Raw genomic sequence first — 15600 nt, 5'->3', positions numbered from 1 at the left:
GCTTTATTAAATGGATGTAATGATCTTGAGAACCTTTCAGCTTAAAAGGGGCGTTGAAAGTGTTTGCATATTTTTTCCTCAATAGTAACGCACCTACATAACTTCTGTTTTCTTTTTGGGAACGTTCTTTGTGTTTATTGAAATACTTTACCATTGTGTGCGCCACAACCATTTTCATCATATTAAGGACTAGCTTTCCGCCCGCGGCTTCGCCCGCGTGAAATTCGGTTCACCCCTCCCGCTGTGGGTTAGCAGCGGTGAGGGAGTGTCAGACTCTTACTGACTAAAATCGTCCTGTTCCGTCCTAGGCCTTTTATATACCAGGGCCGCGGTACCTCTTTCGAACAACCCGCAGCCGCGGCTGGCCCTGGCGCTACTGGGCCCCACTGATTTCAAAACACCTTAAGACTAATTCGCGGCGAACCTTAACACCGCGATACAGAAAAGCACAACGCCATCTATCGAGCTATCGGGAAGCTCGCGATTGAACAATGAGCTACAGGTTAAAGCGCGAGATATCATTGCACTTCTTACGTATCTTAAAAAAAACAACGTCACCACGTTTTAAAAAGCTATCATTCCACTTCTTACGTATTTTAAAAACACATCGTTACCACGTTTTAAAAACACCCAGCGCCATCTATCGCATTCCTCAAGAACTAAATAACTTAACTTATACTTATACCAATTAGTAATTCGTTGAATTATAGTTATTTCAGGATAAGTAGATGTAAAAAAAACAGTTAAGGCGATAAAACAAATTGTACGTCATCCCTCGGGAATTCCTCATTTTCGAGGATTCATTATCGTATCTTTTAGCTTCTAAATTTATATGTTTATATTCGTTTGCAATATATTACCTTGTTTTAAACGACACACAGCGCCATCTACAATCCATCCATCAAGCAAACAATATTTTTGTTTTCCCTCGGGAATATCTATTTTTTTCGGGATAAAAAGTACCCTATTATTTAATCCGGACTTCTAACTTTACGTCTGCAAAATTTCAAAGCAATCGGTTCAGTAGTTACGGCGTGAAAGCGGAACAAACAAACAAACAAACAAACAAACAAACAAACAAACAAACTCACTTTCCGATTTATAATATTAGTAAGGATAGTAAGGATATTCGTCGTGGTTCTTGGAATCTATCTCTAGATCAATAGCTACATATATGCGGAGTGGTCTAAGGTTGTATTCAAAGGCGGTACGGTTACCTGCGTTCTGGCGGAGCGTCTAATTCAAATTGATCGGTAAGTGCAGACACAGACGTTCACGTTTCGACGTCGACGTTAGCCACGTCAGCATCATGCTAATGCCTAGTGCTTCCTATCAGGACTTTGATCTAATTATCTTCCGATTGTCGTCGGTGCTATGAAAGGCGTGACTTCGACGTCTTGAGGTTAGGTGTTATTAGTTCAGAGTTAATGCAGTTTTAGGTAATTGTTATATGAATATTTCTTTACTGTAGCAACTGTGGTGAATAGGAAGAATATTAAACTGTTAACTTGCTCAATGTTTATCTGGATAAGCAAATCGTCTGGTTTCTTTTCGTGACTCGTTCATAGAGACCCGATCACGGTCATAAAAATTCTATAGACGTCACCACGTTCCATGATTAGTCCCCACTCTAGTCACCTATTATATTGGTCCGACGTGAACAAACATCTTTCTCATCGGCTCAATTAGTTTCCAATATTCAGTCATCTTCCAGTAATTGCTTCGTTAGCATAATAGAATTCATCTTCGAAATTTCACAACAGACCTATTATCGTGCGGACCATTCCAGTATTAACTAGAATTTCCACCTAATTAGTAAGTCATAACCAATTAAGTTGGTGGCCAAGGACTAAACAATACATAGTACTAAGCTTCTATGCATAGAGCAGCATAATAATGCTTTAACCTACGTACCTGGGTGTGATTATTCTGAGTTATATTCGCTACTGTTATTAATTATTATTCTACCCTCTAGCACCTCTAATACTGAAAATTCTATACCATTACTTGAGAGAAAATTAAATAAGGTATATTATTTTGTGTCTTTAAATAATACGATTTTGTATTGTAATAGGATATGGGGCTTCAAAAATAATGTTGTTTTTGGATTGTTTAGGCTTGGGTAAATGTGTTCGTGTCTGTACGAAATAGATGTTATGATACCGTGAATATGGGGCCCTAGTGTATTTATGAAGAAAAAATCCGTTAAGTTACGTAACCTACACTAGGTACGTGATGTTGTGGGCTGCAATATAACTGCTGCAATGTTATTTTTCCGTAGAAGCCGGTCCTATTAACGCCAGCAACGTTGCCAGTATTGACATATTAGCCTTTTAAATGAAAATTTGTAAAGGGAATGTATTTTTTTCAGCATAAACATTATCTGACAGGTATTTTGTCAGGCGAGGCGCTTATATCGAGTCTCCCCGAGACAAATTAAGGCGAAGCTCGAACATTACGGTGTAATCGCAGCAATTTGCGAAAAGATCACGTCGCCGTTGTATTTTTACACTGGTCGTTTAAAAAAATGGTCGTCACGACATATATTTTTTCGTCTACTATAAAGTTTGTGTACAGTTTGTAGAGATTTTTTCTCCAATATCAATTTCGTAAAGTGCTCTTTTATGAGATTGCATCTTTTGCACCGTTTTTTTGAGATTGCCATTTTTCTTATAGTGCTTTAAATTAACTATTTATTGCTGCAAAAACACTCAAAATTATGAATGAGAACTTACAAAGTACTTATAGTGAATCAAATTGAGTGAACACTTAGGTATTGAAACTATAAATGCACATTCCCAAATCGCAGTAATTTACAAAAATACAAAAATTCACACAAAACGATCATATCAGATTGGAGCTTAACAGAATAAATTGGAACATGAATTGTGTTTTTATTTTGTTTAATCCAACAAATGCAAAAACAAAATAGAGCATTTAAAAAATTTCGAAGTTGTGCAAACAACGCGAGCAATATCTATTGACGAGCGATATAGCTCCGCTTGTTTACGTTTTTCAACTGGCTTGTTTGCGCCCATGCTTATTGAATTTTGTTTCGCATTTAGTTTTTTTCCTGCGGTGAACATTGGAGCTTAAAGTGCGCTATTGTATTACCTAGTGCTGTAATTTTACCTGAAATTTTTTCTGAAAGTAATTTTGTGATGACTGAAACATTTTACGCCATTTTTTATTTTTCTTCCGAGTCCCACCTACATCCCTTATTCCGATACGAGAATAAATCGCCGCAAGTGGTCAAGTGTCTTACTTGTAATTAGTATACATATGAAATACGAACTTATAAAGGCAATCACTTTAGATTAAGTAATTCAAAAGTTCTCACCAACGATTTTCTCCAAAATAGTCAAAAAATAATTTTAATCACCCACCACCCCACGGTTTTACGAAACACATTTACTATTACTTGCCTAAAAGTCTTCAAACAAACTAAATGAAGAAATAGTCGTGAAAGCTTTTCGTAAATGACATTCCAAAGTTCCAAACAAGTTTGATTGGAGTTAATGATTTGAACTAACCTCAGGGGCTTCCAGACAAATGTCACCGCCAACAAAGTTCATTGTCACAAAAAACTGTAAATTTTAATTTGACTAAGCTATTAATTAAACTTTGTATCTATGAATAAAAGCACAAAAAATAAACGTTTTAATTTTGGGTACTCAAATTTAATAGAGTTTTATTAAAACGAAACGTGATTAAAAATTTGGTTCTTCAATTATACGGCCTGTCAAGAGTCTCAAGAGCAGGCAATTAATTTCTTTTTCTCTTTTATTTCAATTCGTTTACGAAAAAAATACGGGTGTTGGACAGAACTGAAGCCAGAGAAGCCTATTATTTTGCGGTAACATGATATCATGGAAATACTTCAAAATAAATTGAAGATTGGTGTTTGGATTAACTCGTGTCACGTAAATGGAATAGTGCGGTAATAATCGGGATTAGGTAAGATTAGCCGCTGCGGATAGACCACATGCATAAATGTCATAAACAGCCATCGATTACAGGTATGTATAATGCGTGGTACACGACACGAGGGCCCTGGAGGCACTTGCACGAGCATGGAGGGTTGGGCCCTCAAGCCGATACAATGGGGCCCTCGACCGACGACCCACTCCACTCTTGCGGTGTATCTCGCGTGATATAGCTGCGATCATCGTTTGGTGAGCGATCGATACTCGATTAATAACGACTTGATGGTTAGCTCGCTGATGTGTGTGTACTCGTATTTGTGCATGTCCGACAGGTAATCGGTTACGTTAGACTTCGGGTACACTCGTTCGGTCGTTATGGAAAATGTCAGATCATGTCACTGTGTTTTGATTGTCCGAAGTACGAATTTTGAAAAGTAATTGAATTAAAAATAATCACATTTTAATTACTTCATGCTTAACACAATCTTCAATCGTTCCGTTAGTAAAATGTTAATAACATTCTTTGTAATTTTATTCATGAATTTATATTACGTTTCCTTCCTAAGTATGTCATTAATATTAGAGACAAATTATCATGTTAACCTACTTCCCACGAATGATTTCAATAAAAATCATTTAACCTACTTCATCTAGCATAAAAATCAACACGCTAAATAAAATTATAAAGTAATGTATTAACAAACAATTTATAAAACGAATATGAATAATTACTATTCAATATTTGTGTCAATAATTAATTGCATATTTAATTTGCTTTTTGCATTATAGCAAGGTTCGCAGTTGGTTTTTACAACAATACATTCATTTTAATCATGTCAATTAATTTATTTTTAATTTCAATAATTACCTTTGATGTTCGTAATTAACAGTTTTATCTATTGTTAAGGTTTATTACCACACGGACGACCTCTTTAAATACTTTTTAAGTAACTTTGTTTCTCTTGCATCACCAAGGCAATATTTTGCATGAAAAGGATTTAGACGATATTAATCATTTTGGTCTTGGCGGGGTACTACCGTACTCCCAGGCGGCTTCAATGAGTGAGACGTAGTCATCATAGTATTCACATGCTGGATTTAGTCGTCACTGGACACACATTCATATAAAAATGATTAAAACCGGAACATTAAGATTAAAAAAAGGTTTACAAGCGGAAAAATCATAAATATTATTTACATCATTATTTTCACTAGCCACTTTGACGGAGTGGTATATAGAGAGTGATTGTAATTACACAACTGTCAAATCCACACTGTGTTCAAAAATAATTTACATATCCTAACACCGAGAATCGGTTACTAACCCTTTATTTATAAAAAAATACACAATTTATAGTTTTACAACACACGAAATGAGACTGGTTATCATTTATTATAAAAAATATAAAATTCATAAAACAATATGTGTTGTTAGTTACACAACTTTTGTTTATAAAATAATACATAATTCATAGTTTTACAATGTGGGAAATAAGCCTATTCACTCACCCTTTATTATAAAAATATACAATTCATACTTTTACAATATGTACTGTAACTTTTGTTGCATACCCCTTTACTATAAAAAAAAAACATAATTCATAGTTTTAAAATATTCATATGAAATAAGGCTGTTTACACTGCAAATCATCGTTGTTCCCTTTTCCCCGCATGGCATCTGATGGTCGTGTTAGTTGGGTGTAAGTGTACAAATGGCGTATAAACATCATTTCTCCGCGAGGCTGCGTCCGGACGTGTCCCGTGTTTGGCCCCAATCGGGTCACGTGGCGAACAGGCCACGTCACTAGCTCTAGTGCTGTGATACGACCATTTATTGTTGAGCTAAGTTTTCATTTTTGGAGGAATGTTTTGGGTGATGTATTGAGCTTCATGACTTGAGATGGCTAGAGATTTTTAGATGCCGTTATGAAAATATTTTGTTAATGTAGGTAAAACATACGGAAGCCGACCCCAACATAGTTGGGAAAAAAGGCTCGGAGGATGATGATGAAAACATACGGCCCGAGTTACGAAAAGGTCCCAAATAAGAATACTGATTTATTTCAATTTCCACAAAAAAACATTCCACATTTCAATTTAAAAATGTGCCCCCATTTTCCATACAAATTAACTAAAAGCAAACCGCCTATTATTGTGGGGGAATCAAAGTTTCGTAGAGCTTCTGAATGTCGTAGCCCGAAGTCCGTAGCGTTAACTGAGCGTAGAGCGTCGTAGCCGGGGCGTAGCATATTATGCTACGTCGACCGCACTCTGTGCCACGTGCCTCGGCATAATAAGCCGACTTGATAATTCCTATTGTTCAAAATGAACTACGCTTTTTATTTGCTGTTTATTATTTTAAAATGGGAACGTATTTCATTTAATTAATGTAGATTATTTAATATTAACAGATTATACACTTTATAAAATACTATTATGGTGTTTTAACACTATGTTATTATTTAATCGGGCTAAAAATTAATCATTATCCATTTTTAAGCCATTGTGAATACGATTACACATAGTTACGATTACGAGTAAATAATTATCATAATTTGTTAACAAAATGGATTTAGCCTAAATGTTAAAGAGGTACATAGTATTTTGATATATCTATGCATGACGAAAGCAGTCGTAGATAGTTAAACTGAATCCATGAGTTAATAATAAAGCAGCTTGTCATGTACACGAAAGTAAAATATGATTTTTCGCACTCAGCTTTTTACTTTTATGTTTAAACTCTGAATTTTATATGCATATATTTGAGTAATATTTTGAGTTATAGCTCAAAATAAACAGATTTTTACACAGGCCTATTTACTTTACACAGTTTCGACAAAAAGTCCACAAGTTTCGAGTAGCTGTTATATTTCCCTCTTAAGGCTGACTTTGATTGATGCAACTTTATAGTTAATTCATGTTTTTGATATTTGATTGAGTTCGTACTTATATTGTTACAAAAAAAAGTTATTATGCAAAGTATTTTGGCGCGACTTGTATTTTGATGTGTGTGTAAAAGTAGGTCTCACCTTCTAATAAAGATAAGAAGAATGTAGGAATATGCAACCTTGTCTAATTCAATAACAGACAACAATAACCTGAATCGTAAGCAACTTGAAGCTGCAGAACTAATTGGCATATTTAACATGGGAGTTACAAGAGCGAGCATTTCACGTTCGGTGCACAGCGATGCATGCGCTTCGAAAAGACCCGATGCAGCAAAACTTTATCGATAATACACAGCGATTTTACTACAGCCAGTTCAAATGAGAAGTTTACAATTAGCACACGCGAACTATTGGGTTTAGCTAAACATTTCTGCAGAATAGAAGCCGAACTTGCACCACCCGGCAGCGGAACGGGTTTTATTAAACCGTGTTTTGGTTTAAGATTGGTATTTCCTTAGTATAACGTTTCTCTATGCAATGTGTAGTTTAAAACAGTATTGTTTTCCTTTTAAGCATACACTAACAGAGTGTTACTTCTTTGTTTTTTGAAAGCATTCACAGCGAACAACATTCTAGAATTAAGCTCCGTTCAAACATGCATTAAAGAATCACGCAGAGACTCTATACAAACGAGCAATGCATTGTAATTAATCCCATTATCGGTAATAGCGGCCGATGTTAGCCACGTCACCGTTTATTTGCACGGTGCCTGTTTGATTTGGCCCGTGCACTCGAAGGCCCCGTAAATCAAGACCAAATTAACCTGACCTGCCAACATCGCCCCGCCTTCCTATAACATGTTCCACATCGTCATCACAAGAAAGGGGGCGGGAGATCAAGTTAGATTGGACGTTATAATGGCACTTGTGTTTCGCAAACGATGTTTTATTCATGCCGCGATGCTCGACTGCTGCGAATAACCGGCTAATTATTGAGGTGTTCGGAGGCAAGATTTAGGCGCCCGAAGGAATCTACCGGCACGGCTTATGAATGTGCCGCTTCACTTGTCACGTTAATAAAGTCGCGAGATGTATTTTCAATATGCTTGCGAGAGGAATTCGTTATCACTGAATTGATTATGCTAATGCCTTGGCTTATCTGTAAGCGCTACTCCTCTAGTGGGATCTTAGATGTATATCACTCTGCTTCGCTAATTTGTATCTCGCCTTGTAACTAGGTTACGGAGAAACAGCGGGAAAACTTTATCACAAAAACGCGAATGGTGCGACTTTCCTGGTTTAGGCAATCGTTAAAGTTATTTTTTGTATTCAGTTTACTTTCATTATTTACAGTTGAAACCATAAACAAACCTATTGACCAAGTTACGTATAAGTTCGTTTGTTTAGACAATTTGTTTTAATGTGTGAATCTATGTTTATTGAGTTTTTTGTAGCGCAGTTAATGTCATTTGATGGACAATGATATTATAGCATATGAGGCGTCCAGATGGGTCTCACGAAAATGATACGGAAAGGATAATGTTGTAACAGGAGGTCACATCACGCAATAACCCAAAACATAACAACAAGAAAATGTTACATACTAAAACAAAGCTTAAAACCAAGGAGAACAAATATATTATCTGAATAAATACGTCCGTGCGATATTAAGTCGTAAATATCAGGGTTCTCCGCGTCCCGCAATGTACCGATTACGTAGGCTAATGAAATTATCCTGGCTATAGCCGAAATTAATTCCAACGACCCCGAGACCTTTTAAATATTACCCCGAAGGGTGAACGCGTGACGCGATAAAAATACAACTTAACACCCTTCCAGTGATGTCGTGTTGATGCCGAATTTGAGATTTTGTGGACCGCAATCCCGAATAGCCTTCAAGTTGCTATTTTAATCTAACGCGATCACTGAGCATGGTTTATAACACCTCCTTTTTTGCACTTTTTATATTTATTTGTTCTTAATGAATTTATAATCACATTGTATTATTTTTGGATCAAAGAATGTGATGTTTACCAAACAATCCCTTAAAGAAGCAGTACGTTGTTCCAGCTGAGAGTCCCAATATCCCGTTTGAACATATCATCGTAAAGTTCCCGATAATATCTTTAGTAGGTACTATTTTCCACGAAACTCCCAGAGCATTTCGATACGAGGCTAGAAGTATATTGCACATATTATTTAGTATTTCCTCGAAGTAAAAGGTGCATGAAGAAGTATAAGTTTACTTTGATTGAATTGCTTTTACAGTTCGTAAGCGTGGCGTGGTATGCGGCCAGCGTTTTACAACCTATGAAGCCACAATATTTTAATAAAGAACTCCTTTCGGCCGCGGTTTTCTTTCACGATTTTTCTCATTTTAAAGAGCTCAAGTTTTCTTCAAACCTTTGATAAATATTTTTCTATTTATTTAATAAGAAAACTGTTATCGTTGTTCACGTGGCAGCTTGAAATTGAAGCGAGGTTGTTTAAAAATGTTACACAATTAACAATTTTACCAAATTGAAACGTTTCACGTCAAAGGTAACAAATTTCATTACATTAAATATGACCGGCGCTCGTGTTATGTATAAATAACGAGGATACGTGTCACGGTGCACGGAGCGATGCTGTGCGAATAACTTGCATGTTTCATAACTGCCACACGATATATAAATAAACTCACTATTATTTGATATTGATATGTTGTGAAGAATTATTGATTGACTCCGTGACCATCGCTGCTGAATATTTCACGAATGACGGTGCACTTTAATTCAGTTTACGGTGTTAATATATTCTATTCTTGACAGCTCGTTTTAGAAAAACCAAAAACCACAAACTTAATATTAATTGACTTAGAAAATTGAATTCATATTTATAAATCGTTGAATCGATGTGTACTTATTTAAAAGTTAACAGTTTTAAACAACTTTAATCTTAAAGTCAATAATTATTAAGCGTCATTAGTTTGACTTTGTAAAGTTAATCTAATGTAAACTTAAAAATCTTATAAAGATTCTTGCGAAGTGAATATTTCGAATTTAAAGGCGCTAGACTATTACCTCTAATAGAAACTTCAGTTTTAGTTTAAAGCACCTACTTTAAACAAAACTAACACTAGATATAATTTTAGTGAACATTTTAGAGCAACTATTGTCTCAAGAGACAGTTTTTAGCCTGCTGCGAAGTCAGAAGGCAAACAAGTTAAATTGTTTTTATTGCATCCTCGGGCCATTGTGAAAACACACGTGAGAAAAAACCTTGCTTAGTTGTGAGTGGAATTACTTGTTGCCTCACAGAGCTCTTACTGACTTCAAGCGGTCTTATTTACTCACGGTTTCAAGAAAACCAACTTTTATGCCTTAACGTAGTTATCACCTTAACGAGTTAAGTTAATGAATTTTACTTGTTATTAAAAATATTGCGAAATAACGATTATGAAGCAAATAACTGGTTTTCCCAATTTATCTTTTTTGAGTCCTTTAATTTATTCACAAAGGAAGGTATAAAATAAAAAGTCGAGCTGACAATACCAAACCGCCGCCGAAGGTGGGAGACACAAAGAATTTTGTTCAAAGGTTTTACTTTCACTTGTAACGGACGTCAGATAAATTTCCAAATAAAATTTCATAAATATTTTTGATATATTCACGGTCAGGCTTTTCATACTTTGCCCGCGTGGCTTATCTGGATTATCTCGGGATTTCCCACGGATTTTTTTAACTTGTTCGCGTTTGTGCGTCCGCTTATTGCGTTTTATCTGGCGCGTGATTTGCCGTGGTGCGGCCCGCGCTACGCCAAATATGTTTATCGCACCCTAAATTCCCCTTTATGTTTATGGAGTTCGTTCGAACGTAAAAAATAATGCTAAATGAAGAGCGGAACCTCCGCCGCGGGAGTTACTCTTTATTAAAATTTAATATCTCTCAAGCACCTTTTGTGTTCGAGAGAGCGGGTACACGTTACAATTACAGAGATCCTTTTAATTAAGTCCTTCGCCGTTAAAGCCTAATTTAACCGTTTTTGTTTCAGGTAATACGAGGTGGGATGACACAGTGTTCGAACGGGTCAACATTAGAGACGTATACCGAGATATATTAGTTGAGTGTGTTCGAGGAAAGTGTGTGGGTGATCCTTATGTTAAGGATTGGTAGTTGAAACACGCGGTTGGTACTGTGTCGGTGGGTCGCAGATGCGGTTGTGATTGTGCAGTGTTGTGGTCATTGTCATGGTGACGTCATGGCGCGCACTGGCGCTGCTGGCGGCGCTGCACGCGTGCGCCGCGCTGCCGGAGCCCGTGTACCACGACCAGTTCGCCGTGCACGTGCCCGCCGGGCCCCACCACGTCGATGACATCGCCAGGAGGCACGGCTTCGTCAACCATGGACAGGTATGTTGACTATGCCCTTACTTACAAACCAAAAACCAGAGGTAACGATCGCTCTTCCGGATCGGAAGCAATATAGAACATTTAGGAGTACACGTAATGTGCGTAGTTCCGCGTACGTCACGCTGGGCTAGTAGGCAGTTATACGTGCTTATGTAATTACATAAGACAGTCATTATGGCAAAGTTTCCGAGCGTAACCAATTAGAACGCAATTACGTTTCTTTTTGGGAATTTTTGTTTTTTACCGTAACGAATAAGATTTAGGTGACATGAGGTTTTTTGCGCCGCGGAACGTTGCGTTTCACAAACCATTCATTTTAATTAGAGATTCTTTGTTGTGGCTTAGCTTACCTGCAGTATGAATGGTAGACTAGCTAAAAACAAATTAATTAACATTTTGTTTTTAGTAATTTCAACAACACAATATATGTTTTGTCGGTATCAAACATTAGCTAAGATATAACTCGGATCTCTACTAGAAATAGTTTTATTTCATTATTAAAATTTTAATGCCTATGTGCAAAATGAACAAAATTTAAAAGCACAATCAGATTAACGAAGAAATTCGCAATTAATTAATTTAATGATTCACATAACAATCAAGCATTAAACAACTACAAGAATTAATTAAATTTATAGACTGTGAAGCGATTATTTTAACGACGTGACGTTGTTGTGTCAATTAATTGATTGGTGTTGACTGCCTTGCGACCGAGCGCTGGTAGTGGGGGGAAACTCGTCAAGTTTAACTTGTATTTTTGTATATTGTTTTTTGTCTCTTTAATTAACGCCCCACCCGGGATGCTTTCACATTTATGTCACTTTTGTCTGTGGTGATGTTGCTTCCGATATTGGCTTGTAGATCAATCAATTTTGTTCATGTTATTTTTAAAATTGAACATCAGAAAGTTAGCAGACAGTTGAATCAAAAATAATGATTTACAGACTAGAGACATTTAAAAAGATTAAATCTAGCTATTGCTATCATTGTCTTACTGCCATTTGCGTAATGAAAGTACTTAAAAGTTTTAGGTCAACAGGTATTTAATTACCAATTTACGATACAATAGCTAAATGTTCATTCAGGTCAATTGGTGTCAGGAGCTTTTATTATAGAGCCCTGATGTCCCTCGTTTAGTTGAACTGTATACTTACCTATATTTGTGTTAACTATGCCCAAGTTCTTCGCGTGACTGTCTGTCGCGGCCGTCCAATTAAGTTTTCTCCAGTGATTAATGGCTCCTAACTCTATACTTAAGCTTTATGTAATGTCCAGTCTGTTTTTGTTTTAGACAAGTTTTTATGCTGTGTTACAAACTTGTCAGGCATCTTGATCAATTAAATGCTAGAAGATAGATGACTCGGGTTTCATTAGATTCTTGTTTGACTACCTAATTGGCTGATGTAGTCATTACTATGTCGTTAGGTAGGTATATGAAATGTTGCGTTGATTAGTGAAATATTTAAAGGCGTTTGCATCATTTTAAATTCTCGGATAATCCTAAAAGTTACATTGTACTTACATTTTGTCGATAAGTTTATCCTAAAATTATTTATAGCCATGTTAATTAATGTGCATTTTGTTTTTGTAGCTCTTGTAATAAGCATATGTAGGTACGTTTAATGGTACGACGTAATACTTTACCTAATATTCTAAAATTGAGTTGGGTTTTATTTATAGCCTGGCCGACGTTTTCCTGTTAATTATGGTTTTTATATAGCCACTGGATAAAATTTATCAGCTCCGCACGGAGTAAGGTTTCAATTAGGCACAAGTTATATTTACGTGGGCTCTAAATCTGGTCGGTGACAAAGGGCCAGATGAAATTAGCCAGGTAGGTACCGCGAGATAAATTGCAGAAATACGACCGTAATGAAAGGAACAGAATGTCTGCTGAAGTGTTTGGAGAAAATTATTCGTACCCACCTTACGCCTTAAATACGATGAATCTGGGGCTCGGAAGGTTTATATATGATCGTAAATTTTCCCCAACCTTATTTTGATTTTTTCTTAGTTTCTCGCCTTTTGTGTATGTTTAGTAAAATAGGGTGTGCTAAAAAAGGGTGATAAATCTCGAACGAAGTTGGGGAGAATTCTGAGTAGATGCGGAGATAGTCGATGGAGTTATGTTTTGACTAATAGGTGGTCAAGATTAGGTCGGAAACTGTTCAGAATTGTCGTATTCTAAGACTGGCCCTTCTTACTATGTTGTAAGTGTATAATTAATCACAAGCAATGTTGCTGGAGGCGGGGTTAGATTAATTCATCACTCGTGGCAATATTTTCCTCTGTACACTGCCGTGCCAATTAATGTTTGCTGTGGTGGTATGTAAGTACACTTACACATTATTTTCTTGTACGTTCGACAAATATATTTTTGTTGGAACGTTATCTCAATAATGTTTTCTTTTCTCTCGACACATTATGTCAGGAGTTTATAAATTAGGTCGCTAAACATAATTCAGCTCCATTATTTAAAAAGCCTAATTCAAGTTGTATCGACATAATCTTGTACAAGTAATCTCCAAGTCTAAAACCCGAAGGACACGATTTACGTCGTTAATATCCATCAATTAATTTCGAGTCGAATACGATTTCGGCAATCTGTTAAGCCAATAATGATTTATTGCGACAATGGCCTTCAAACTACGAAGCTTTTAATAGAACATTAGACGATTTGCTTGTTATGCAGGTTCTTTCAGTCGTTCTGTTCTTCCGAGAAGTTGAATCCCGCAGCTTGTAACTTCTGAGTGTACACGGAAGACTACTCGATGTTTGTCTTACTTCTTGCCGTATAAAATGAAACTCCGCAGAGATTTAAAGTATTCATTCGTGTCTCGTGCAACATGAACAGCATCGTGTAACTTTTTATGACAGCCGGACGGTTTACTAACTTTTCCGTATACCCATTTCAATGTCCAGAGTCGTTTCAATCTTTGAGCGTTACAACGCTGCGATCGCGCCGACCGATCTCAAATGTCATGCGCTGTCCAAAAACTGTTGACGCCAACGTTTTCCCAAATTAGATTTTTATCTCCAATGCGAACCGATGATCGGAACGAATGGAATTGAATTCGAAACCGGGAAACGTATCGCGGAGCAGGTTGAGTGCTCGGCTCCGGCTCAGCTGGGAATAACCGGCGGCTGTTCCATGAACACATTCAAACATTTCCTGTCGCATTATCGACTGTTTCACTCATGCTGGCTTAAAGAGATGCGCGCCACTCTCTAGGGAATATGTCGGCAATCAAGGGGCTCGCGATTTTTGCCATCTTGCATTATTAATTTGGCTCAGTTTAAATAAAGTGCGCCTTAAAATAAACAAAACAATTCCTATCCCCATGGTAGAACATAGCCCTCTCCCCGTTCGTGTGACAGAGATCTGAATTCAAGCTTCGGAAACGTTATAGGATCGTGTGTAATCTAGAAAACAGATTACCGCTTCAGTGCCGCTCTGATAGCTATTTGATGTTCGGTAGAGCTTTTGTGAACATTAACGTATTTCCCCCAAGTAGCAGGTCATGTTTTATTTATGTATGATATTACTTTAGCAAGTACCTATCATTTAGAAGCAAACAAACATATTGCGCACAAAAACTTAACTAATAAGCTCATCATGTGTTCACCTAAACCCCTTAATAATGTAACAGTTTTTGTTGAACCAACGAGTCTTTGTTGTACCTTGTGTTGTGTACAAAACACAGAATTTATAACCTGACCGAAACAGGGTCGGAAAGCTAATTCCCTTCGCGGCAAGCAAAAAGATTCGTAACTAGATATCTAATTTACTCCAGACACAAAAGCGTTTCTTGTCTCTCTTAACTCGAACAAGTCGTTAGTGAAGGAAAAACTCAGTAGAAACTTTAATTTGGATCGTAAAAAGTGTCCATGATGCGAAAATAATAGTTTTCACTTAGTCGCTTTTTTATTAGCGCCCGAGCTGAAATGTGACGATGAGGCTGTCTTTTTGCGTTGCTGTCGGAGTTGTTAAATTGAATTGCACGCCAGTTTAGTACGCTGAGTGCAGTGCACGTCTTTATTACAGACCCCGTCATATTTTTATGTAGCCTTAGCGTATGTCACATTAGCGTGCTATACGAGTGCACTTGCGATGCAATAAACGTTACAGTATTCTATTCACATTCAAAACAAACGTAAGAACTAAGGCCTGTGTTACGCGAGTAAATCTTAGTAAGGCAAGTGTGTGTGCAAACTCGACGCGGTCTGGCGTGCACAAACACTCGAGTGTGCTGTCATTGTCGAGTAAGTGTCGCCAAACACTCGCTCTATTCCGCGAGACGTCCTGAACCGCCTGTGTTTGACATGCTCCACCAAATCGACCCACAAGAGTCCTCGACGTGTGTGCGACTACATTTACAACACACCGCGACACTGTG

The 15600-nt window shown here is 37.0% G+C and overlaps 1 protein-coding gene across 2 annotated transcripts in view; it reads left to right on the top strand.

Annotated features, from left to right (window-relative positions):
• LOC110370406 (furin-like protease 2) overlaps positions 1-15600 on the top strand; it is a 168503-nt gene that overhangs the window by 86641 nt on the left and 66262 nt on the right. For both annotated transcript variants that reach the window (XM_021326195.3, XM_049846369.2), the window contains exon 2: positions 10846-11203. In XM_021326195.3, the coding sequence (XP_021181870.3) occupies positions 11042-11203 (162 nt within the window). In that variant the 5' untranslated portion in view covers positions 10846-11041. The remainder of the gene's footprint in view (positions 1-10845; positions 11204-15600) is intronic.

The sequence above is a fragment of the Helicoverpa armigera genome, chromosome 17 (genome assembly GCF_030705265.1).
Source record: "Helicoverpa armigera isolate CAAS_96S chromosome 17, ASM3070526v1, whole genome shotgun sequence".
NCBI classification, from domain to species: Eukaryota; Metazoa; Arthropoda; class Insecta; order Lepidoptera; family Noctuidae; genus Helicoverpa; species Helicoverpa armigera.
Note: the sequence above shows the minus strand (reverse complement) of the source record. Positions and strands in the feature narration are given on the sequence as shown.